Here is a 25,262-nt window from a genome sequence, read left to right as displayed (position 1 = left end):
CCCAGTGATTTCTGCCTAAATGTTTTCTTTATCTGGCTCCTGGCATTTGGTCATTTCCTAAAAGGAAGGATTTCATATACTCATATAGTATAGAGAAACAGTTTATGAGAGAGAGAGGGAGAGAGAGAGAGTATGACAAAGAATAGGTTTCATTCGTCAACAGAGAGCAGCTGGGACTGTAATTTGTGTTTTAATCCCATTATCGCAAGATCATAAAATGATTTCCTTATTATTTCCAGATTACAATGTCATTTTCTGATAATATCAGGTCTTGTTAAAAAAAAAACAGCTGGTGGGAAAGGCGGCATTTTAAGAGTTTGGAATTACAGAAATTAAGAAATGTGAGTATGTCCAAACAATTTATGCTGCTATGAACCCATAACCAAGTTAAGAACATACTGATGTTGCCTGCATGGAAGAAAACTCAAAACAAAACAAAACCACAAAACCAATCTTAGATTATGTTATGTTATGTTATGTTATGTCATGTCATGTCATGTCATGTCATGTCATGTCATGTCATGTCATGTCATGTCATGTCATGTCATGTCATGTTATGTTATGTTATGTTATGTTATGTTATGTTATGTTATGTTATGTTATGTTATATTATGTTATGTTATATTATGTTATGTCATGTTAACAATGAGGTGTTTGAACAAGCCGATACAGAATATGTGGGAGGAGGTAACTGTCTGTGCTTGTTTGCCCTCTGGTGGCAGGTGAAGGGACCTGCATTGGCTTTACATTGAAAACGAACACATACATCCATATGAAAATATCTTGATCAGACACAAATGTCAGTAGTGCTCAGAAAAGAAGAACTGAAAAGTGTTAGAATTTGGATTCATTCTTGCTTTTTTCTAGAGTCCCTAAATCTCTGAGGAAGTGTCTCTTTCAGTCATAACAGAGAGGCTTTTTGTTTACAGCTCTGGGAAACAATCAGCACTACAGAACAGTCTGTGATGTTTTCATGTTTGATTCACAGCGCAGGGAATGTGGCCTCCATAGAAGATACCAAGGCACCAATAAAAGAGAAGATGATGTAAAAAAGATCCTGTTTCAAAACATTTTTAAAAAGCTTTGTAGATGTTTTATGAGGTTGAAAATGTGTTCAACATGTTTCTTAGACTTCAAGGACACAGTGTGACTGTAAATGATTAAACTAGCTATCTTTAATTGAGTCCGTTAATTTAGGATAATTAGTATTATCTCATTTTCAACATTATTCAGACTATTTTCCAGAACATACCAAAGTTTTATGTTTTTTTCTTTAGTTTGGAATTTATTTTTCTTTCATCAATTCTCACGGGGTATGAAAATAATATGAATCCATCACAGTGAACATCATGTCTGTTTTTGAACATTTTTTTTTAAACAAGTGTTTTTCTGACTATCCAGCTCTCTCTTTGATTCAAACACCTGAGCCCTCTCACTGCGAGGCAACACTGCCCCTGTGTGCATGAATCTAAACATAGTGATTACAGGAGAGATGCAACCAATGCTTTGTTTGTTTACCTTCACATTATTGGCTGTCATACTAAATACCATCCGCACCTGTACAGTGGTGCCTCTGGGGAGGGCTGTAGAGCTGCAGCTGAAACTGGAGAGGTAATTAAACAAGGATAACAGTACCAAGAAAGAAATAGTTCACAAATTGTATATTGAAGCTATTGAAGACTAGAATGGCACTCAAACTGAATCTATTCTGAAAACACTTCCTCTTACCTCCTTTTTTTAATTTTTTATTTTTACAAGTGTGGGCTATAAATTCATTTCTTGTGACTCATCTTTGCTTATTAGCCCCCTCTCCCTCTCCCTCTGTCACATATGACTGTTCCTCAGGAACTTGCAGTAATTTATTGTTGCCCTCTGGACATTTTTCATCTTTTTATGAGGTTTCCTTTGCTTATGCGCTGTGAGCAGAATTTCATATCTGCACAGCACGCCCCTCTCCTGGCAAGTTGCCTCCTTCTTCAGTGCTGTGGGAGTTAATTCGTTGTCATTAAGGATGATGACAACTGAGTTAGCTATCTCCATGGACTCTATAATCTGAGGAAGGCTGTGAGATGTGTTTGAAAGGTCCAGAAATAGCTAGTAAAAGGACTCTGAGTTGGGATTGTTTGTTTGCTCTTTTAACGTCAATAGTTTAGTTTTTGAAGTTATGTTCTGTGTGTCACTCATAGCAGGTAACACTTTTTAAATCTATTATCATACCATGGTATAACATTTCTATAGGGGCCTAAGGAGTTGCTGTAGTCGTAGGTTAGGCTTTCCAAGCAAACTTTAAGCTGTTCCATGGGGCTGGTTGAAATATGTTTAATTAATAAGATATACATTGAGATAGGCAAGGGCACAAAATGTATTTGTGGCTCACTGGAGGGCACAGGAGATGGCAGTGGGTTGCCTCAAAGATTTAGTGAACGGTGACAATATGCTCTGTGCCACTGAAAACGTTTCAGCCTCGGCTTGTATTATCTGCGCGGTGGGTTGTGGGTGTGTGAGCGTCGAAGTAAAATGGCGGACTTGGCAAACGAAGGTGAGTAAGTGGCAGTATGAGAAAAACAATACCGCTGCTGTGGCGTTATAAACGGAGCCAGTATACTGTCTGCATATTTGATAACTGAAATGAAACTACATGGCTGCTTGTTAATTGTGAGTTCCGGTGAATTATGAGCTTCGCGGCGTTTACAATACTACATCGTTAGCAAGCAGGCTAACAATGCTAACGGCTGGGCTGTGTGTAATACCTGGAATGCCTCGGAACGCCCTCGAATGCTGCCTGCCACTAGCTGGCTTACCTTCTAACGCTAGCACCCGGCTATTTATAGTTGGTGTGTTTTGCCATTTGTGGTGAGCTAAATGATTTAATGTAGGTATAAACCTAAGCCTGGATGGCCAAAGATGAAGGATTTGCTTCACACAGCTAATGTACAGAGGAAATACCAGTTTGTTGCTTCGGTTGATAGGAAATGTTTACATTACGGCATTCTCCTTGTTATTTAATGTAGTTAGCGCTCAGTTGCTTGACGCTCATTTAGGCGCGTAGAAAGAGAAACGTCAGTCAAGAGGCAATGCTTTTGTGCAGTCAGTGCTTTCTTGGCATTTGCTATTAATTCTGCTCAGATTTGCTTGTCATCATGTCGATCTGTTAACTGTAGGGGAATTCAGCTAAAATCTTGGTGTCCTTGCATGTCGGGCAAGATGACTCATGCGGGATGGAGCGCATTAGCAAGCTAACTATAGCAAGTAAGCTAAGCTACTGCTTAGCTTCTGCTTTAAGGAACAACCTGTGGCGCCGAGTATTTGCTGGAGCGGGTTGTATAGTGTATATGCTAGCTGGTTAACATAAGCCGGGAACATTTCGGGCTACATGAATTTCTGATTTGAATATCAGTGTTGCACGCTAGATTTCTTACATTCATCAGCCAAGATAGCTGACTGCAAGCCGCCGAGAGATACAAAACTGGGTGTTAAATTGTTAAATATAGGTCACACAACGTTTTCATGTTTTCTTCCATTACATGTGAATCATACATAAACAGACAGTGTTAGCCTTGAGGGTTTGTGATTGAGACGCTGAATGTCGGTTCAGTAAACAATCCTGCCTGTGTGCTGTTGTCTAGTTGGCTATTACCGCATGCATTTATGTCCCGGCAAGGCTCACAACGACAACGATGCTACACCTGCTCAGTGTAATAGGCCCAACCCAGACAGAGGAAAACCTTTGTCTGCTAACGTTATAGGATTACACATCTTACAGGGGTTACCGTGTGAAGGTAGACGCATTAAGTTGCCTGAGGTGAATTTAAATTATCACCTGGCCTGACTATTGCTATTCTTGTTGGTTATGACGATAGCTTTTAGCAATAATATGATATGTGTGAGTAAAATGAATGAAATCTCCCTTTTGATTATGAAAGTAGTTATAGTTACTGTTTGACCATATGGAGTGTCTGACAGTTTGATGGTTGTTTGATCTTCTTGGTATTCTTGATAGGATTGCACGATTAACGGTGGTATATTCTGATTGCTTTTGACTGTCTAACATTGATTGAAATTAGACATTGATCATCATTATAGAAGTGTATTTTCTCAAGTCACCTTGGTCAGATTGTTTTCACAGTTCCCTCTTTTTATAGTATAGGTTTTGACCCAGCTAATCCTGACATTTAAATAAACTAACGGTTGTTTTACCTCACCGTAAGCATCACCTGAAGTATCTTATAAAGGCAGTGTAAGTTTGAGAAACAGAATTTTTATCTGTCAGACAGTCTGTACGATATAAAATGTTTTGTATGACTTGTGGCATCATTTGGGATGTATTGCGGTTCCTTGCAATTTGGTGTATAAGTAAGTGCTAGACTGCTGATTAGTATTGATGCACATAACCTTCTAGGCTTTATCAACAGTCATGCTGTCACTACTTTTAAGGGGAAACTCAAGGCCAAATAATGAACATGCCATGGGCTTAACTATTTTGTTTTCAACCATAAAGCATGAATATGATTGCTTTTCACCTAAGTTAGTGCTTGGATGACTAGCCTACATCTTCTCTTAACAGACAAGCCTGCCATAGCGCCTCCTGTGTTTGTTTTCCAAAAAGATAAAGCACAGAAGGTAAGTTTCACTATGTTATTCAAGTATTTATCATGGCTGAAAGCTAATGTTATTATTTTGCTGACCACTTAAATTCTCAACTGAATTCTTGAAAATCATATATTGCAGATGAGTTGCTAAATTCAAATCTGTCACTATTAGCAGAATTGTTAACTAGAATGAATTATGAAAAGTCAAAATGCACTTAGTTTGCAGTTTATTAGGTACACCTAGCTAAAACTACTGCAGTTTAATACAAGTCTTGAATTGAATTCTACCTTTATGAATGTTATAATGTTCAGTTTTTATTAGAATTGTTTTAAAGAGGTGTGGATTCAACTTTATAATAACTTTGGAGTATGTGGTTTGTGGTGCTATTGAATTGTATTGCATCATACAGAGAGTTGTTTCTGTTTTTTAGCCTACCCTCACTGATATAAATAGGGTGGAAAATAATAGAAACACCTGCCCGTATATTGCAATACAGTTCGACAGCTCCACTCACTGCAGCCTCCAAAATTATTATGCAGCTGAATCAACAGCTCTACAAAACAGTTTCAAAACAAACTGAACATTATAACCTTCATGGCAGAAGGATTTATTGCAACGCTGCTGTATTAGATTGCATTAGTGTCAGCCAGGTGTACTACATAAACTGCCAACTGAGTGTATGTTGACCTCATGTCAAGCACATCTTGCTTGAATTGATACCACTTTTCACCTTTATCCATTATTGCAGCTCCAGACAGAAAATCAGTGAGCTCAGCAAGATGCAGCCTAGCGTTGTTTCTTATGTTTCCTTAATTTTCTAATGATTGCAATGGTGAGGACTATTCTTTTGGGAGAGAGAAGAACTAAAAGATTTATTGTGTTTTCTTTAAGCGATCTGCGGAGGGCTCAAGTGCAGAGGATGGAGAAGGTACATCTAATGTCCAAATTGGCCACGTTTTAAAAGTTAATATTAAGTTTCTCAACAATTTTTTAAAACTGCAATAATACTAATATTTTATTGTCACTTTCAGATTCAGATAAAGATGAGGCAAGCTATTGCCCCCCAGTGAAAAGGGAAAGGACCTCATCATTCCCACCCCCACATTCTGGTAAGGGCACAGGGTGACTAAACTTGATTATTTGTGGTGTACACATTGATTTGTATGCTGACTGCAATGCCCCTCTGCTTCTTTTGCAGTTCCCAAGAACAATGTATTCATGCCCTCAAGTTTCTGCCAGTCTCCTACTGGGAACTCTGACTCTGAGCCAGGTGAGACATCTAGACCGTCATTAGTTTCTTTTCACAACTTAAAAGGTCCATGCAGTAAAAAATATTTGTTTCAGGGGTCAAACTTGTAATTCTTTTTTAACAGTTGATGACAACAAATTGATGAATTGACTAAGATTGCCCAATGACTATATGTCAGAAATAATTCTTGTGTTTAGTAGTTCATCAGTGTTTGCAATCTGTCAGTGAAGTTTTGCGTATTCTTTGCCTGTAAATGCAAAAATGTGTGACTACAAAATTCAAAGTACAGCTTCCACAGGTATGATTGGATTTGAGATGTGTGCTATTGTAAAGTTGAAATAAACAAGATATTTACTTAATTTATTAAATTAAAGACTTCTTCATGATGGGAACATTATGACCTTGTATGACCCACGACCATGCCTGTACATAATGTAGTTCTGTTCTGCATTGTGACTGTTTGAACTGCCAAGTTAAGCCAAGAAAAAAGTTTTGAGTTTACCAACCAAATTTTTTATACCAGTATTGAGGGGAAAAAGGCACAGTTTACCTTGATATTGTTAAAGGCACAGGGTTTATTATTATATGATTTCTTGGTGTCGTGTGCTGGTAGTTGGCTGCAATTTGTGTAGTACTCCTGAACACGTCAGAAGAATGGTTTATATGGGTTATAAGGCAGTTATGTTTTATGCTGGTGGGCCACTGTGCCTAATTTTGTATAGACCTCACATGTAGTCACGGTTCCCAGATATGTTAGTTTGAAATTTGTGGGAAAATCTTTCTGTGTCTGTCTCAAAAAAAGAGCATTGGGTTTGGGACTCTATTTTGGCAGTACAAGTCAGGGTCAGTTTGATGTTAATTGGATGTTGGTACAGAATGAGTTTGGGTCTCAATTCCATGCCAGTGCCGTCTTTTTGGTGTGGTTTGGGTTAAACTCAAAAACATTGTTAGTGCACTGGTCAGCATGTATGACAGAATTTTTGTTATGGTTCACCACATGCATTTCATCAGAGGGGACATGCAAAACTGATCAGAATCAATGGCCAGTGAGGCATTTTTGTCATTAATATTTAAATAGACAGTGGTGCAATCACTTAAAACAGAATGAGATTAACACTGGGAAGAAGGCAAGATGAGAAATATATTGATTGATGCTTTTTGCAAAGAAAAAAACACGTTCTGAGATTTACTGAAATTATTACTAGAGTGGGACTGTGTTTGTGTAAGATGTGTTTAATGTTGGAAAAATGAAATATCCCATCAAATTTTACTTTGGATTGATCTTGTGTTTTTTTTTTTTGTAATTAATGCAACTGCTGTTTCTAGTGTCTGGTTATAATTCTTATCACCAGCTCAGTTTAGAGATGCGTGGTGGGTGGGTGATGTCACCATTTAACACAGCTTTACAGAGAGGACTGGGCATCAACTTGAGCAAACAGGGTATAATTGATAACCACTTCAAGCTTATTACATGGAGTCCTTATTTGAAATTGAAAACAAAGAGGAACAGAGCAAATATGAAACATGATTGGTTGTAAAACTACTTAGATGCAGAAGTTCAGTAACTATTGCAGATGGAAGCTCTGCAAAATAGTGGATGTAATAATTTCAACCTTTTATATAACTTCCAAGCTGGTAGATTTGTTCATTTGGATAAATTGGACTTTTAAAAAAAAAAAACTGTTTTAGATTGCTTATGTGGTTGATTTTTTATGATTGTACAGCTGTGTTTATTAAAATGAAAATAAGGTCTGTGCTGGGGGGATGAAAATGAAATTTCATTTAACATCAATGTTCGCTAGACATGGGAATGGCCTCATAAATGTTGAGGGAAAAGGGCATGCAGCTTTTACAAGTGCTTTAGGTTTTCTGCTTTAGCACTGATTAGGGCCAGGTCATGTCAGGCTACTAAAGCCACTGAGATGGAGAGACAGAGGTAGAAATAGATCAGAGGCCCTAGAGCCCGTCACGTTATGGCACAGGAATTGGATCTCAACACAACTCTTGAGGCTCTACAAGCGTTGCTGTGGTAACTGGCACTGTGGTTTGAAAGGTGCAAAGACAAAAGGAACATACCCTTTAAGTTGCTGTGTAACTCTTTTTTTAATGTCTGCCTTCTCCTGTGCTCAATCTCACCAGAGGAGAAGCCTGTGGGATTCCGTTTAAAGCCACCAACTCTCATACATGGACAGGCACCAAGTTCAGGTTGGTGTTTGATGTTTCCTTTCTTCATATAATATTGTCTCACAATGAGTTTATTGAAATGGAAAAAGGGCTTGAACAGACTTGCACCCTTTATATGACCCCTCAGAAATGGAAATGGTACATCTAGTCTTGAACTTGTAGACCCAGAGCGCCTTTTTATTTAAAAAATATAAGACAAGTTTTGTCTTTTGCAGGTGTCCCAAGTCAGAAACCCAAGGAGCAGCAACGCAGTGTCCTCCGCCCTGCAGTTCTCCAGGCGCCGCCCTCTAAATCACATATAGAGTCCAGTGAGTTAGCTTAGAATTGCCCGCCTTCATTAGTTGATACTTGTAAAACATTCTCTAAACATTAAAATCTTCTTAGCCTGATGATTCATTTAACCTTGAATTGTGTGTTTTCTGCCTGTGCCTTATAGGTTAAATTCCCTTTGGGATAATGAAAAAAAACAGTAAATTATTTTTCTCCTGTCTGTCTGTACATTTAAGATTCCAGTTGTGGAACCAATGGCGTGAAGAAGTCATCAGATGGGCCACCTGCGACTCAGTCCCTCTTCCTGAACAACACAGAGCACTCGGCCACCCTGGCCAAGTCACTGGTGAGTGGTTAAATCTCAGCCTGTTTATAATCAAAGGCTTGGTATTGAAAAACAATGCTGGTCAGTTCAGTCCAGGCTTTGTTTAAGGCTGCAGAATGTGTGGGAAACCACTGAACTTTAGTTTCTTCACGGAAGAGGTGAAAACTTGTGGTTATTTCTGGGTTCCTCTGAAATGAGGAAGTATTCTGAATTTTGAACATATTTATAGCAGGTTAAGCAAACGTTAGACGTCAAATGGATCACTGTATTATGAGTGAAATTTATTAGTTTGAGTTGTTTTCTTTCTCCTCAGGGGTGCAAAGAGTAGTTGCTGTAAAACTGGCATATAGAAAAATATACATGTGAAAATGGGTAAAAGTTGACTTTTTTTTTCTTCCTTATTTCAGAAACATGAAAATGAGGAAGACGGAGCAAGTGATAACAAAGATGGAGGTGGAAGAGAGAAAAAGGAGACAGATGTAGCAATATCTTTTGTGTTTGGTCAGAATATCAAAGACAGAGCAAAGGTTTGTTGTTTTCTAATTTTTCACCTTTTCTTTTTTTCTGTAATATGCAGTGAGGGGGCAAACCTGAGGCAAAAACATATGACAACAAAAGACAGATTACAAACACTTAAAAGTGGCAGTCAGAGGAAGGGCTTCTACACCTTTCCTTGAGATTTCACCCTGAATAATGAGTCTCAGTTCCCTAGGAGAATTTCCCACATTAGGTTTTTGTAAATTCAGTTCCTAATAAGAGGTGCATTACCTTCGGTGTTTTTGTACAATGTCCACTATTATACAGTTGTCGTGGTCAGTCTGGAACTGTTGTGGTAGAAATATGTGAATACGATTTAGACAATTTGGAAATGGTGACTTTTTTTTTTTTGTCTTTAAGCTTGCTTCGTGCACGATTGCAAATTTAACAATTTGATTTTATTTTTCCCTAGTTGGAGGAGAACAGTACAGAAGACAAGTCAAAGGATAGTGTGCCACTGGACTCTCAATCAGAGGGCACTAATTATTTCTTACAGTACATCTCTACCCCAAGGTAATGAAATTGTGTCCTCCTTTGAGTATTTTTAGAAACTCATCTTCATTTATGATTAACTTCATCAACTCTCTAATGTTTTTTTTCTTTCCTCCCTTTTTAGTTCAAAAAATGCCACAAACAGTACAGACAGTGGGGCAAAATTTGTTTTTGGGCAGAACATGTCTGAAAGAGTTCTGGTGAGTTATACAGTTGCATAGATGGTCTGCCTTTTGCCGAATTTGAAAACCCATAATGATTGAGCTATGAACAAGTTCCAATGACCAGCTTTGTTGTATTTTCAGAGTCCCCCCAAGGGTGAGTCCTCAAATGAGGAAAATAAAGAGGTTTCAGCTACCCCTGCTTCAGAGCCCTCATCACAGGAAACCACCCCAGAGAAGGGTAAAAACACAGCCCACCCGATTACTGACAAAATGCTTAGTGTTTGGCTAGACTCTTAATAGATTCAAGAGACACTTGGCTTCACTCCAATGACAACCATAAACAACAAAAATGAGACCTGGAGCGGTAAAATAATCAGTTTAACAGAAATGCAGCACTGAAATAATAATCCAAACCGAAATAGTCAGTGAAATATGTCTTCATCTATTGGACAAGTTACATTAAGTCTTTTAATATCAGCATCAAATTTAGTTGGGAATTGGTGTTTGATTAGTGCTCCCTAAAGAGCTGTGGGTGTTATAAATATTTAATCTGTAATCTGAGATACAAATTCCACACCACCAGTGATATATCCGAGCCATTTCCTTTAACATTAAGGCAGTTTCCTTTGTGGAAAATCCCTCGGAATTGTGAGAGCTGAAGGACTTGCAGTAACTTTTAGTTACATACATTTTCTCACAAAAGGGTGTACATAACTGCCCCTCTTCCTTCCCATCATATTCACATCTTATTTACAGTGAATGCAAATAACTGATAAATAGAAATAATGTGCAACAGAGAATTTTGTCACATATGCATGTGGAGTGAATTTAGATCACTATAAAATATCACCTGCTTGTTACATTTACAAATGTGACAATACTGTATGACTTGGTTTGATGAATGTGTTTACTGCAATGGAGGCCATGATTATATATGTATTATATACAGATTTTTATTTTTTAGTTTCATATTTAGCCAATTATGAACTTCAACACCAAACCAAGGTCAGTATTTTAACATAATTGCCAGTAGTCATGTTATTTGTGCAATCTCATTTGGTGTGATAATACTGAGCATACACTTCGGGGATTGACAGTGACTGTCCACGTTGCCCAGTGACAATGAAAAGAAATTCAGCATTTCTTAGCTGCTGCGTGTTCAGGCATTCGTTTATGTGAGTGCAGTGCTCAAGTGGCTCTGCAAATGATCTGCAGCAGCCTTTACAGCTCTGGTGTAAGTGATAGACTGCCACCCTGAGTTCTTCATAATCAGCCTACAGCACTGGCTAGTTCAAAATTTGTGCAAAAGAATATTGTTTTTGTCTCGGTACAAGAGCATGGGAAAAATAGCAGACTTCTTCACACATGAATTGTTGATGAAAAGCTAAGTGACCTAACATTGACAATTGGTGCAAGGTGCTAATTTCTCACCTTTGTTTTTATCTCTCCAGTGAACAGCGTGTCAGAGTCTTTGGAGGAGTCTGCAGCAGCGTACACCAAAGCCACAGCCAAGAAGTGCATCTTAGAGAAAGTTGACGTCAAAACCGGAGAAGAATCAGAAAGCAATGTTTTACAGGTAGAGGGCGGCTCCCTTAATTTCAAGACATGCAATAAATAAGTGTGGCAGACAGCTATAACAGTCCTTGTTTGTCTGCACTCTTTTCCCACAGATGCAGTGCAAGTTATACGTTTTTGAGAAGACTGCTCAGTCGTGGATAGAGAGAGGTCGAGGTTTGCTGAGGCTCAACGACATGGCATCGACAGACGATGGCACGCTACAGTCTCGTCTAGGTACAGAAACATCTTTTTTTGGGGGGGGGCGGGGGGGTGTGTGAATGTGTGTGTTTTCTGATGGGTTGGTTGTGTGTGCCAGATAGATATGGGATTATAGAGAGAGATGTGTAACACTTATCTAAATGATGAGTTCATAGTTGTGGTCTTCATTGCCATAGTTATTGCAATGCGTGATGTTGAACACAAGGGGGAGCCCTTCCCCACGTTACACACATATGGACTAGATGCCACAGCATGCTTTAAATACACTGTATATGTATGATTGTGTAATATTTGTTCATCAACTAGACAAAAAAGGATAGAAAACAAAGCCCTTTTACCTCTTAAGTTTAGATTTTTGCGTTATTTTTTTAAAAAGAAATATGTTTTGCTTTACAACACTTACTCCAGGCCATATTATACTTCTTGTCACTGTATTTATGTTGATGAATTTGTGACTGTAAAATATTGGCAAATATAAACATTCTCTGTCACCTTGGAAATGGCACTTTGTGGGACTATAGGCCTATAGTCTGCTAGTGTCTTTTTTTTTAATCTTTCATGACGACACACTGCACTGAGATCATAGTCAGGTAGAATAATATGGACTGCAACAACGGTAAAGCAAGTAGCTGCTTGGGCCTGTTGTTCATTGCTCTTGTTTGTGTTTGTGGTTGAACTTTTCCAGTGATGAGGACCCAGGGCAGCCTTCGGTTGATCCTCAACACTAAACTTTGGCCCCAGATGCAGGTGGACAAGGCCAGCGAGAAGAGTGTACGAATCACTGCCATGGACACAGAGGACCAGGGGGTCAAGGTCTTCCTAATATCGGTATGTAAAATTCTAAGATAGGGCTGTGCAATATATATGTTCAAGCTTGAGATTTTAATCTTTTTCCCCCCTACACAAATGCAAAAAGACTAAAGTACGGGTTGTTCTTTTAAAATTATAGAAATATACTATTAGAGGTTTCAGTGAAGTGGCGCACAGACATCCACCTGAATATCTCACTGTCAGCACAATAGTACTTCTTGACTAGTTACAGAGCTTTACTTGAAGTGAAAATAACCTTTTTGTGCACATTGTAATAACTTGATTTCAATTATGTAGACTTTCTACACACTGGACAAAACCAGAATTTGAATTTACTTTATTTATTTCATGTGTTGCTTGTTCATACATGACACTCTAATACCATATTTAGCTAAACTACTAGTAATGAAATTCAACACTTCCTGCTCAGATGTTTCACATTAAAAGCCTTCCAGTGGCTCAAACATCACAATCCCCTGTGTTGGAAGCAATGTAATGAAAGAGTATGAATATGTTTTTTTTTTTTTTTCCTCCTCCTTCAGTGTGGCTGACATGTCTGTACCCATGTGTCTTTTCTTCAGGGTAGCTCTAAGGACATAGGTCAGCTGGCTGCAGCGTTACATCACCGTATCTTGGCCCTGAAGAGCAGGGTGGAGCAGGAGCCTGAGACCCCAGCAACAACCATCCCTGAGGCCGAGGTACCACAGTCGAATGAGGACGACAGTGACGAGGAAGGCAATGCCTCTGCCTCTGCTTCTGCTTCAGCCTCCACTCCTGCTACAAGTCAGTAATTTTTTTTTTTTAGTTTAAGTTCAATTAAAGAGTATTTATTTTATTGTCGCTTTAAAAGCTTTTTGCTTGTTTGTGCCACAGCCATTTGCACTGTGATATACACTCAGTTGGCAGCTAGCTAAAACTAATGCAGTTTAGTGTTGATTCCAATTCTTGCTTATTTTAGGCTGCAGTTTGTGGTAATGTTGAATTGTATTGTACAGACAGGGTTTCTATTATTTTGTTGAACCTATTTATATAAATGAGGGTAGGCAAAATAACAGAAACACCTTTCTATATAACATCATACAGATCAGAACAGTACCACAAACTACATTCTCTAAAATAATCATAAGGTTGAATCCGTGCTGCTTAAAAACTATTAAAATAAAAGATTGAACATCATAACCTTGATGAAGGAGGATTTACAGGGCTGTTGTATTAGACTGCAATAGTTTCAGCTAGGTGTACCTAATAAACTGCCATCAGTGTACATGTATTCAGACCACTAGCCCACAAGCCATTTGTCAACCTGCTGTCACTCCCCTCCTGCAGGTAATTCAGAGGGAGGAGAGAGCCAAGCAGCAGGAAGCACATAGCGTCACTCATGGACAGCCTGCTAAGATGCTGCTGTTGAGGCATTTTGCTGTAGGCACCTCCATGGACACCCCTTGACCAACATGGGTCCTCCAGACCAGTACTTTTGGATATTAGAAGTCTAGCTCCAGGAAATAACCCCCTGTGCCGGAGTGTCTCACCCAACTCGTGCAGTTCATCTTCTCTGCATTCAGCGTAATATCTGGAGTCGTTTCTTCCCTCCCTCTCCTGTTTTGTGTTTTATTTTTGTTTTCGAGTATTTTTTTCCTCTCCCCGATAGCAAAAATAAAGACTTCAAAGCTTTGGTTTGGGACTTTTCTGCTCATCATATTGATGAGCGTAAGGGTGTTTTCCTCTACATTTTAAAGTATGGCACATGTTAAGACTGCAGTTTCTACTTTGGGACCTTTTTACTCACTCTACAGCCGTACCTCTGGACGCCACACATCCAGAGGAGCTTCATTCACAGTGTATTTGACTAGTCATCCCGTCAGTTGTTCCTACATCGAGTCCAACCTCCCCCTCCCCCTCCCTACCAGTCTGTGCGTTAGGTTTTGGCAAATGTAATTTATTTTGGGCCATCATTTTCATGAGGCATCTCAACACATATGTGCTGTTTGTAATGGCTAGCCAAGACCACTCAAGTTGTCATTAATAGCAGTTTCTTATATTTCCTATTGACCTATATTATAGTGAATAAAAGACTGAAACAATGCAGTTTCTGCTAATGTGAGTTAATGATGGGGACAAAAGGGCAGAAGGATTCACCTCAAAATTTTCTCTAAATTAATAAGATGTGTTAGTCATTCACCTTGTGTTTTTTATTTCCAAAATCAAGAAATTTAACTCATCAGTCTACATTCTGCATGTAACTGTTATTTCTGTTTTTTTGTTTCAGCATCCCAAGGGTTTATTGTGTTGATACATTTTTTTTATTTTTAAAATATACAAAACTTTTTATCCATTTACATTTGGAAAACATGTTGGAATGAAGACTTAACGTCATGTGTGGAAATTTGAGTGATAACTGTAATACCCTTTGAATGTCATGTACATTTGAATATATCATCATTTAGTAGCGCACCATGTTTTCTCATCTCCTCCAACTGCCCCCTTTACAAAATAAACCATTTTGGACTGACATCTGCCATTTTTCCTTCTGAAATTTGATTATGTCAAGATCCTGACTTAAAATCAAAAATTTTTAGAGTAAGACATCCACAGAGTGTGATACACTTAAGCACTGAAAGTCTCAAGTAGCTGTGTTAAATCGAAATATCACAATAAGAATTAACAACCAAAGAAATAACAGATTTCAACCTTGAACAATGCATAGAATGAGTCATTCATCTGTTTTGTACTCATGTGTTGGGTCTGACTGCACTGAGCAGGAATCGTCACACTAAACCTTACCAATATACTGTGTGCATCTGGCACAAGGTTATGAATATTTGATGCATGTACCTATTGTAAAAGTCCAACACCATCTATACATCCAAACCTGCTGCCGCTCCAAAATTCTCCTCCTTATCTGCCTTTCTGTAGTGATGCAGTAGAAAAGTGTTTTTCTGCAGTGTCACCTGTAAATGACTGCAGCATGTCATGGAAGTCACTAAAAACTATTTCTGACCTTTAATTTTTTGGAAATTATAGAACAAATCGATCTGCATAACTTACAGGGAGGTTTTGCCTGAGGCCTTTAAATCCAACACATTGGTTCACCTCCACTTTCACTACATGGGATGTCTTAATTTGAATTTTAATGAGACACTGATGAAAATTGGGAAAGTATATCTTTACTGTATATTGGTGAAGTCGCTTTGATGCAGGCGAGAAGTATACTTAAAAGTATACTTTTGCCAGTTACAAAATACTGAATTTACACAGTCGCTATTTTTTATGCAGTTTCATCATTAACACAAAATAGGTATCATTTACAAAGATCCTCAACTCACTGAGTAATTTCACAAGCTTAAAAGTGAAGCCCAATCAAAGACGACACTTTGATAAAGTACAGCAGAAATAAGCAAGCGAACACTATGTATGACTTTTCTAAGCACAACTTACCGAATGCTTTAAAGGAAGAAAAGAGAAGTGGCATACAAGACAAAAAAAACCCCAAAATATATTGTATAAAATACCAAAAAGTGACAGAGGTTAAAAAAAAATGAAACCCATCTAAAACTGATTTGCTTTGTTTTGTTGCTGTTAAAAGCGTTGCACAGATCTGGACCACTTAGAGTTAGGCTGAGACACACTGTGATTCATTTCAAATGGAGCTCAGAATTTAGACTGGAAACAAATGTAATCCTAATTTCTTTTATTTTTTTGTGTGTGATAGTAATGAAGCTGTATGTTTTTTTTCCCAGAATGCCCTGGACTAAAGGCATGAGAGCACCACTGTACCTCAAGGTTAAAACTGAGTTGCAGGCCATCACTCACATTTAGGGTCAGTTTAGAGTCCCTGACAACAAACAGGCAGAACATGAAAACTCATGATACTGGTGAGACAATGTCAAGCAGAAAGGACAGAGATTTATTATTAATCTTAATAAATCATATGATACACCTTTTCTCCAGTCAGTACATGGCACGGGTAGCCTACATGGGTAAAAACTGGGGTCTGATGCTGTGTTATCACAGTCACTGCAGGAATAAAAGGTGTTCTGAAAAGCAGATACCAAACACTATTTTAGTCCAGCTTCTGTTCTTTGTAAAAAAACCCTTGCAGGTTCCCCACAGGCAATAACCAGATTTATTTACCATCCAGCTTCTTCTTCTTTGCTACTTTGTTGACATTTTCAAACAAGTGGGTGGGCTGACATGCTGTGGGTAAGTGGCTGCCAACCTTTAAATTCATGACCTCTTAATATAAAGTTATTTGTACATGTGGCTCCTCGGGGTGCATGTCTATAAGCTGAATCCTAAAAGGTAAAACTACACAGAATCTCACAAAAAAGCAAACATTAGGTCAGTGATAATCCCCTAGATCCATTTTGTGAACCTCTGTGGTGGGCCTCACCCCAGATTAGGAACCTCTGTTGTAGGTGCCAAAAAACTGTACAGGAACAAGTTCTGTCTCTCAGTGATTTATAGTCCAGTATGTAATAGTTTACATCTTATCTAGATACATAAGCTCCCAGGTTTGAGTATTTGACTTACAGTATTGTTCACAATTTAGCCTGACTGTAAAGGTCAAAAATACGTAATCTTGAAATGATATGCTGGAGCGTAGACAATTTTCGCAATATGCTTTATTTTAGACCATGAACGATTTAGTTAAATCGAATTTGAAATCACAATTGGCATTAAAGTTCTTAAAGTTTTACAAAAAAAACCCAAAACATTTCTCTTAACTTCTGCTGATACTTTCCTTTTTACTTTCTTTCTCTGTTTGCTGCTGTTCCTCTTGTCTTCTTTTCTGCTCCAATATTTGCCTGCACTTTTCTGCTTTACAAACTAGAATCACTTATCACTGTCAGAGTCTGAACTTTGAATGTAATCCTTGTCATCAGTTTCTGTCTGCTGAAGTACACAAGTTACAAGCAAAACAGACATGAACCCAGTTAGGCATGCTGGTCTTATCTCTGATTTCTATTAAAACTCCAGCCATAATTGCTGTTATCTCTAAACTTTGAGCTGATTAAATAACAAACAATTAGCAATTAACATTTGCATTAACCTTTTACCTGTCAAGGCTTCAAGCATAATAGCTAATGCTAAAAAACAAAACAGCTTTTCATCAAGTTCAAACAATCAAAATATGACATTCAACTTAGAAAATTTACAATGTCTATACTATCATCATGAACTGTGAGCCTTCAAAACATTAGATTTTGCACAATTTCATGATCTTTTCAGCTCCTTTAACCGATTTAAATAAAAGTTAAATAAAGAGTAAAGAAGCAGAACTGGTTCTCCTGTGTACATTTTGAACTCTGATTGGTGCTTTCCAGATACAACCAAGTGAGAGAATAAGTTTGAAGACGAAACATTTTCTTTCTTTCAAATTATGGGGTCAGTAATAGATTAAAAAAAAATAAATCCAACAAAGAATGTTAATAACCTGTCAAAGAACAGGCTCATGTAAATAACTCATTTTATATAGGTCACAAAATGCAGTCTGGCCGTTCTTGCCTGTCTGTTTATGTGTGATGGAATTTTTTACTCTTTGCCAAAAGTATCATTACGAGATAATGTATTTTTCCTGCTCTATAAGTTCATGTGGAATTTGGCCCAGGTATAATTCATCTTTATTACAAGTCTTTTGATCATCTTTTAATAGAGCTTTTGCCCGTGGAGCTACGAACAATTTGGTTTTTGATTTATCATTTAAAATTCTTTTTGCCTATAAAATATCAGAAAATTGTGAAAAATGCCCGTCCTAATTTCCCATAATCCAAAATGAAGTCTTCAGATGGCTTTTTATATCTGACCAACAGTGTAAAACCTCAAGATATTCAATTTACAATCATATAAAACACAAAAAAGAAACTGCTACAGGCAAAGTTTTCAAATTTCTGCTTAAAACTGTTAATTGTTTATCAAAATAGAATGTCAAGCAAAGAATTTCTTTTTAACCACACTGCGGCTAGCATTGGTTGTGTCCCTGAGAATTCATTTGTATAAATTGTTTAAAAAAATAACAGATTATACACTTCCACCAGAATTACTACTGGACCATACATTTGTCATCATAGTCTGCCATAACCATTTATTATTCCTACCTTCCCCTGTTATCTCCAGACCCTATTCTCTCTCCCATTTCCTTTTGATATTTTGTAAATAGTATTCTGTATATTGTCATTCGTATTATTTTCGTTATTTCAGAGGCTTCTAGATAAAAACCTGTCCTGAGGAGCAACACGTTCTGACTATAATTTGTGTTGAAAACTAAGCAGATAGGGTTATAAGGTGCATATTAAAGTGTTTTTCCTAATGTCTTTACACTGTTATATTGGGATCAAATTGAGATTTTTCTCTCTTCATGGGATGAAGCCTGTGATGTGAAAAAAGAAAACTCACTCCACTCTTGCAGTCTTTGTTCATTTAGGACCATTCTCTCCTCAAAAGTTTGTTACAAAAGGAACTCAGAACCAAGAGTTAGCAAGATATTCAAAGCTGGTCGTACCTGTTCAGCAAAAGCATGTTGCTGAACATTAATCATTAATCTTTAAGCATCATATCACACACCTGAATAATATAAATGAAACAACCTACAGTTAACAACAACAGAGCACTTAAAACCACATGACAAAACACAGGTTAAAACAGCAGTGTGAAATTTCCTACCATCACTGGCTTGTCAAAGTCCAATTCCCAGACGTGTTCAACCTAATGGGTGATGCAGTGGGTGAGAACATGTTCAGGTGTTTCTGTCTTCCTTGTCTTAGGTTAGTTTTTAACCACCAACTTCTCTCGGCTGTCTCCCTTCTAGTTTGGGCTAACGTTAGCATTGCAGCCTTATGCCCTTATATTTGCACCAATGTCAATTAATGTCAACAACTTCGATGGATTGGCATTACATTTTATACAGACATTCATGTTTCCCAGAGGATGAAGCCTAAAGACATCAGTGATCCCCTGACTTTTCGTCTAGCACCATCAAGAGGTTCACATTTGTAGTTTTGAGTGTGTCAACAACTATTCCCGCTCAGAATAATTTTGGGCATCCCCTGACTTGTCATCTAGGTTACCATGAGGTCAATAATTTAATTTGTCCAGTACTTTGATTTATGACCAAATACCTGCAAAACTAAGGACACTCTTATCAGCCTCAGCTGATAGTCAACAAGGCACTAAGATAACTAAGACTGAGATGGTGAACATGGCATCAAGCACCACAGTACCTAAAAATAAAGCCTCAGAGAGCGTCATTAGCATGGTTGTATAGCTCTGGTTTAATATATTTGTCTGGAGGCACTAAAATTATGGTCACCATAAGTATTTAATGTTAATTGGGGAACAGTCAAATTTTTCTTTGATGTAGCTGCTCAAATAAAATATTCTCCTCTGCACAGAATTCATTTGTATTGTTTTGGATCAAATGGATATTCACACTGTGTTTTTCAACCCATTAAATGCAAATGACACGGTGTAGAATTGCATTACTTCAGACCAGGTGGAAGCTGTTGTAAAGTGATACCTCTCAGTTGCAGCAGGCTTCTGAATTTCAGTAGACTTGGACAAGTTTCAAGCCTATACATGTCATGATGTCAGAATGAGAAGCACCTAATATGCATTGTTAAACGTGTAAAGGACCAGGAATGAATCTCTTATGTCATTAGTCAAATAGCTTCTTTTAAGAATTCCTTAGGCACGGAGAACAAATTACACCTGCTAACACTACGTTCATTCCTCTTCTTCACCCAGCTGGCTCCAGTGTTATAACTCATTGAGAGTTAAAAGGGAGTTCAAAATTCAAATTACCAAGATGCCACATTTTTAAGACTTGTTATCACCTGTGAGCTGAAGCATGTGTACAAAGGGCCGATCTGGAAATGAGTCATCCAGTTTTAGTCAACCTGGGAAGTTTTGGCAACGCTTTAAGGGCAATCATGTCAGTGTGGATTAAGTTCAGAAGGAGAAGTTGATCAAAGATAGTGAAAATACTTAAAATGAGAATTTGTGTGATGGCTCAGATGGAGACGGAGTGGATGAGGAATGTTGTTTTTATATCAGTGAAGAGAGGTGAATATATCAAAGTCATATTATAGTGGTCCTTCTGAGCAGCTTAGGTAAACAACAAGAGCCACATAAAAAACAACCATCAAAACCAGAGTAAGATTTATGTGATCGCCCATAAAGAACATCTGATTATTCTTTGTGTCTTTTATTTCCTTAGAAGGAGTCAAGTAATTCCTAAGAGGGGCACATGACTTTGTCTACTATGAGGAATTTACGAGAAGCTTCCTCCTCCAGGATGGAAATGTTGTATAAATAAAATACGATTACTAACTGGAAAGAATGAAGAGCATGACGTGGATTTTACTTAAAAGTCCAAACCTCACTTAACATATAAATAAATAAATTACTCAATAATTAGATATGGTTCCATGCAATTATTGCAGTCTGAGGACATTCCCAGCGTTCAAGGATGTTGACGAGACAGACACCAGAAACAAATGCTTTGTCTGTTTCGCATGCTGATACCCAGGTAATATTTATCTGCTGACATCACATTTAAAATAAGTGATATACATTGAAACTCTGCCTTTAATTATTCAGCTGGTCGGAAAAGAGTATTAGCTGTTTGCCATGCATATGAAAGAATTACTATTATCTAGCAGCTATTGTGTGTTCTTGAAAGCACTAGCCTTTTTAAAGTTTGTCTGTGCAGTCTCATAAACTGCTGAAATGAGACGTCTCATCTGTCCTCTCTATTCTATGTTGATTTCAGATTAAACTATACAGTTTACTTATGAAATTATAAATACTCCTTCCAAACAAGGCTTGGATCGCCAAGTGGGCAAAGAGCCTTGCCTTCTTACCTCAGACTTTCAGGGTCACATATTCATTGTGTGTCAATGGGTTTATGGTTATTTGATTGACTGCAAACTTACTTGGGGATATTTACCACTAAAGCAAAGTATCACCTGAAACAATAATGGCAATAAAGGGTAATTTAACGCCCTGTTTTCAGTTAATATATTTCATTTTGTTTTATGCATATAACATTTTGAAAGCAGGGATTTTACCTTTGATAGAGTGCTTTTACAATTACAGTGCTACTTTTAAATAGCTAAAGGATATGAACTTAGTACATGTAGAAAAGGATCTGAGATGTGACATAGCAATTAAAATGTTACTTTTTATTATTTTGCTATTATTTAATATTTCATTTAATTATTTATTCAACTCTTAGGTTAATGTACACAGTTGCAAAAGATGGCCATATTAATCCATGACACTTGAATACAAGGGTCTCAACATTGGACACAACAACCCTGCCACCGCTCCAAAACAAAGAGATTGACTTTGTAATGCCATCAACCAAACAGATTATTAACATGTAAGATCTGAATTTACATTCAGAAATTCCCATACACAAATGTCATATATGTAAATGTGTCGAATTGTGTTGAATTATGAAATATATGTACGAATATGTATAAAGTAAAACATATATGTATGTAAGGCATAGCCTGTATATATATGTAAAAATGACAAATGATCCTGTTGGAAATTGGAACAGTATCACGTATGTATTTTGTATTTTGTACATCTATATTTGTATTTTGTATTTTGTACATGTATTTTAGTATGTCTGTTTATAATTTCAACATATGTAACATAAATATGTATCCACCCCAAGGCCTTTTCGTATATATTCATATTAAATGTGTAAATATAAAAAATTCACATGTATGTTTAAAGAAATTATTAAAAAAATAATATACAAACACATAGAATTTTAATAAGCATGTTGTTTTGAAGAGGAGTATATCATATATGTTATGAAAATATAACTTCATATATCCAGAAAATGTATATATATCATAATAATATATCCTCTTATATGTGACATACAGTATGTAATAACATCATTCTTGAAATATGGACATGTATATATATGTTATGAGTCATACTATACCAAGGCATAAAAACGTCATACTATAGTAATGCAAAAAAAATGTCAAAAAAAGTCATAATATATTAAAGCATAAAATTAAAAAAACACGTCATGGTATACTAAGACATAAAAATGTACGAAAATGTCATAGTATAGTAAGGCATAAAACGTCATAGTATAGAAAAGAATGAAAAAGGCATACAACATCATAGCATAGTGACGCATAAGTGTCATAGTATAGTTAGGCATAGAATTGTCAAAAAACGTCATAGTATAATAAGGCAAAAAAAAGTCAAAAAACGTCATGGTATACTAAGGCATAAAACGTTATAGTATAGTAAAGTGTAAAATTGAAAAAACACGTCATAGTATATTAAGGCATAAAAATGTACAAAAATGTCATAGTATAGTAAGGCATAAAATTAATAAAAAAGATGATAGTATAGTAAGACATAAAAATGTGAATAAACATCATAGTATACTAAGGCATAAACATGTCACAAAACGTCATAGTATAGTAAGGCAAAGAATTTACAGAAACGTCATAGTATTGTAGGAATAAACATGTCATAGTATAGTAAGGCATAAAAATGTCAAAAAACATTATAGTATACTAAGGCATAAACATGTACAAAAACGTCGTAGTAGTTAAGGCATAAAACGTAATAGTATAATATGGCATACAAACGTCATAGTATAGTAAGGCATACAAATGTCAAAAAACGATATACTGTTTTAAGGCATAAAATGTCATATTATAGAAAGGAATGAAAAAGGCATAAAACGTCATAGAATACTAAGGCATAAACCTCATACCATAGTAAAGAATAAAACTATCAAAAAGCATCATAGTATAGTAAGGCAAAAAATTTACAAAAACGTCATAGTATAGTAAGGAATAAAATTTAAAAAAAAGATGATATTATAGTAAGGCATAAAATTGTCAAAAAACGTCATAGTAAAGTAAGGCATAAAACGTAATAGAATAATATGGCATAAAACGTCATAGTATAGTAAGGCATAAAAATGTCAAAAAATGTCATAGTATAGTATGGAATAAAAACATCATAATATAGTAAGGGATGAAAAAGGCATAAAACGTCATAGTATACTAAGGCATAAAACGTTATAGTATAATAAGACATAAAAATATCAAAAAGCATCATAGTATGGTAAGGCAAAAAATTTACAAAAAATTCATAGTATAGTAAGGAATAAAGATGTCATAGTATACTAAGGCATAAACATGTACAAAAAAACGTCACAGTATAGTACGGCATTAAATAAAAAAAAAAGATGATAGTATAGTAAGACATGAAAATGTGAAAAAACGTCATAGTATAGTAAGGCATAAAACGTCATACTATAGTAATACATAAAAATGTCAAAAAGCATCATAGTATAATAAGGCATAAAACGTCATATTATAGAAAAGTATGAAAAAAGCATAAAACATCATAGCATAGTGACGCATAAGTGTTATAGTATAGTAAGGCATAAAATTGTCAAAAAACATCATAGTATACTAAGGCATAAAAATGGCAAAAAGCGTCATACTATAGTAAGGCATAAAAAGTCAAAAAACGTCATAGTAAAGTAAGGCATAAAACGTAATAGTATAATATGGCATAAAATGTCATAGTATACTAAGGCATAAACATGTACAAAAACATCATAATATAGTAAGGAATGAAAAAGGCATAAAAGGTCATAGTATACTAAGGCATAAAATGTTATAGTATAATAAGGCATAAAAATATCAAAAAGCATCATAGTATAGTAAGGCAAAAAATTTACAAAAAATTCATAGTATAGTAAGGAATAAACATGTCATAGTATACTAAGGCATAAACATGTACAAAAAAACGTCACAGTATAGTAAGGCATAAAATTAGAAAAAAAAGATGATAGTATAGTAAGACATGAAAATAATATATTTATATATATTATAAATATAGTATTGTAAAGTGTAAAATTGAAAAAACACGTCATAGTATATTAAGGCATAAAAATGTACAAAAATGTCATAGTATAGTAAGGCATAAAATTAATAAAAAAGATGATAGTATAGTAAGACATAAAAATGTGAATAAACATCATAATATACTAAGGCATAAAACATAATACTATATTAACGCATAACACTAACAAAAAACTTTATAGTATAATAAGACATGAAAAAGTCAAAAAATGTCATAGTATACTAGGGCATAAAACATCATAGTATAGTAAGGCATAAAATAAAATAAAAAAGACGATAGCATAGTAAGACATAAAAATGTGAATAAACATCATAGTATACTAAGGCATAAACATGTCACAAAACGTCATAGTATAGTAAGGCAAAAAATTTACAGAAACGTCATAGTATTGTAGGAATAAACATGTCATAGTATAGTAAGACATACAAATGTCAAAAAACGATATACTGTTTTAAGGCATAAAATGTCATATTATAGAAAGGAATGAAAAAGGCATAAAACGTTATAGAATACTAAGGCATAAACCTCATACCATAGTAAAGAATAAAACTATCAAAAAGCATCATAGTATAGTAAGGCAAAAAATTTACAAAAACGTCATAGTATAGTAAGGAATAAAATTAAAAAAAAAGATGATATTATAGTAAGGCATAAAATTGTCAAAAAAAGTCATAGTAAAGTAAGGCATAAAACGTAATAGAATAATATGGCATAAAACGTCATAGTATAGTAAGGCATAAAAATGTCAAAAAATGTCATAGTATAGTATGGAATAAAACGTCATAATATAGTAAGGGATGAAAAAGGCATAAAACGCCATAGTATACTAAGGCATAAAACGTTATAGTATAATAAGACATAAAAATATCAAAAAGCATCATAGTATAGTAAGGCAAAAAATTTACAAAAAATTCATAGTATAGTAAGGAATAAACATGTCATA

General features: G+C 36.0%; 1 protein-coding gene across 2 annotated transcripts; it reads left to right on the top strand.

The window, feature by feature from the left end:
- Positions 1 to 2,454: 2,454 nt before the first annotated feature.
- On the top strand, positions 2,455 to 14,908 carry ranbp3b (RAN binding protein 3b). Of its 2 annotated transcripts, XM_056392067.1 has the most exons (17): positions 2,455 to 2,539; positions 4,565 to 4,620; positions 5,482 to 5,518; positions 5,622 to 5,699; positions 5,789 to 5,860; positions 7,979 to 8,044; positions 8,239 to 8,331; positions 8,530 to 8,639; positions 9,026 to 9,145; positions 9,568 to 9,668; positions 9,772 to 9,847; positions 9,953 to 10,049; positions 11,263 to 11,387; positions 11,482 to 11,602; positions 12,273 to 12,415; positions 12,979 to 13,180; positions 13,724 to 14,908. In XM_056392067.1, the coding sequence occupies exons 1-17, from the start codon at positions 2,518 to 2,520 to the stop codon at positions 13,765 to 13,767; spliced, it is 1,563 nt and encodes a 520-aa protein (XP_056248042.1). In that variant the 5' UTR covers positions 2,455 to 2,517; the 3' UTR covers positions 13,768 to 14,908. The 2 variants fall into 2 exon arrangements, with proteins under 2 accessions (XP_056248042.1, XP_056248041.1); XM_056392066.1 differs by lacking the exon at positions 2,455 to 2,539 and having other exon boundaries at positions 4,522 to 4,620.
- Positions 14,909 to 25,262: the final 10,354 nt, after the last annotated feature.

This window comes from Seriola aureovittata, chromosome 12 (assembly GCF_021018895.1).
Source record: "Seriola aureovittata isolate HTS-2021-v1 ecotype China chromosome 12, ASM2101889v1, whole genome shotgun sequence".
NCBI classification, from domain to species: domain Eukaryota; kingdom Metazoa; phylum Chordata; class Actinopteri; order Carangiformes; family Carangidae; genus Seriola; species Seriola aureovittata.
This window is presented reverse-complemented; position numbering and strand designations above follow the sequence as displayed.

Excerpts from the sequence above, each read along its gene's own strand:
- ranbp3b (XM_056392066.1), top strand. The coding sequence starts at position 4,537 with ATGACTAGCCTACATCTTCTCTTAACAGACAAGCCTGCCATAGCGCCT. Across the intron at positions 8,332-8,529 it reads TAAATCACATATAGAGTCCA|ATTCCAGTTGTGGAACCAAT; the intron begins GTGAGTTAGCTT and ends TGTACATTTAAG. Across the intron at positions 9,848-9,952 it reads ACATGTCTGAAAGAGTTCTG|AGTCCCCCCAAGGGTGAGTC; the intron begins GTGAGTTATACA and ends TTGTATTTTCAG.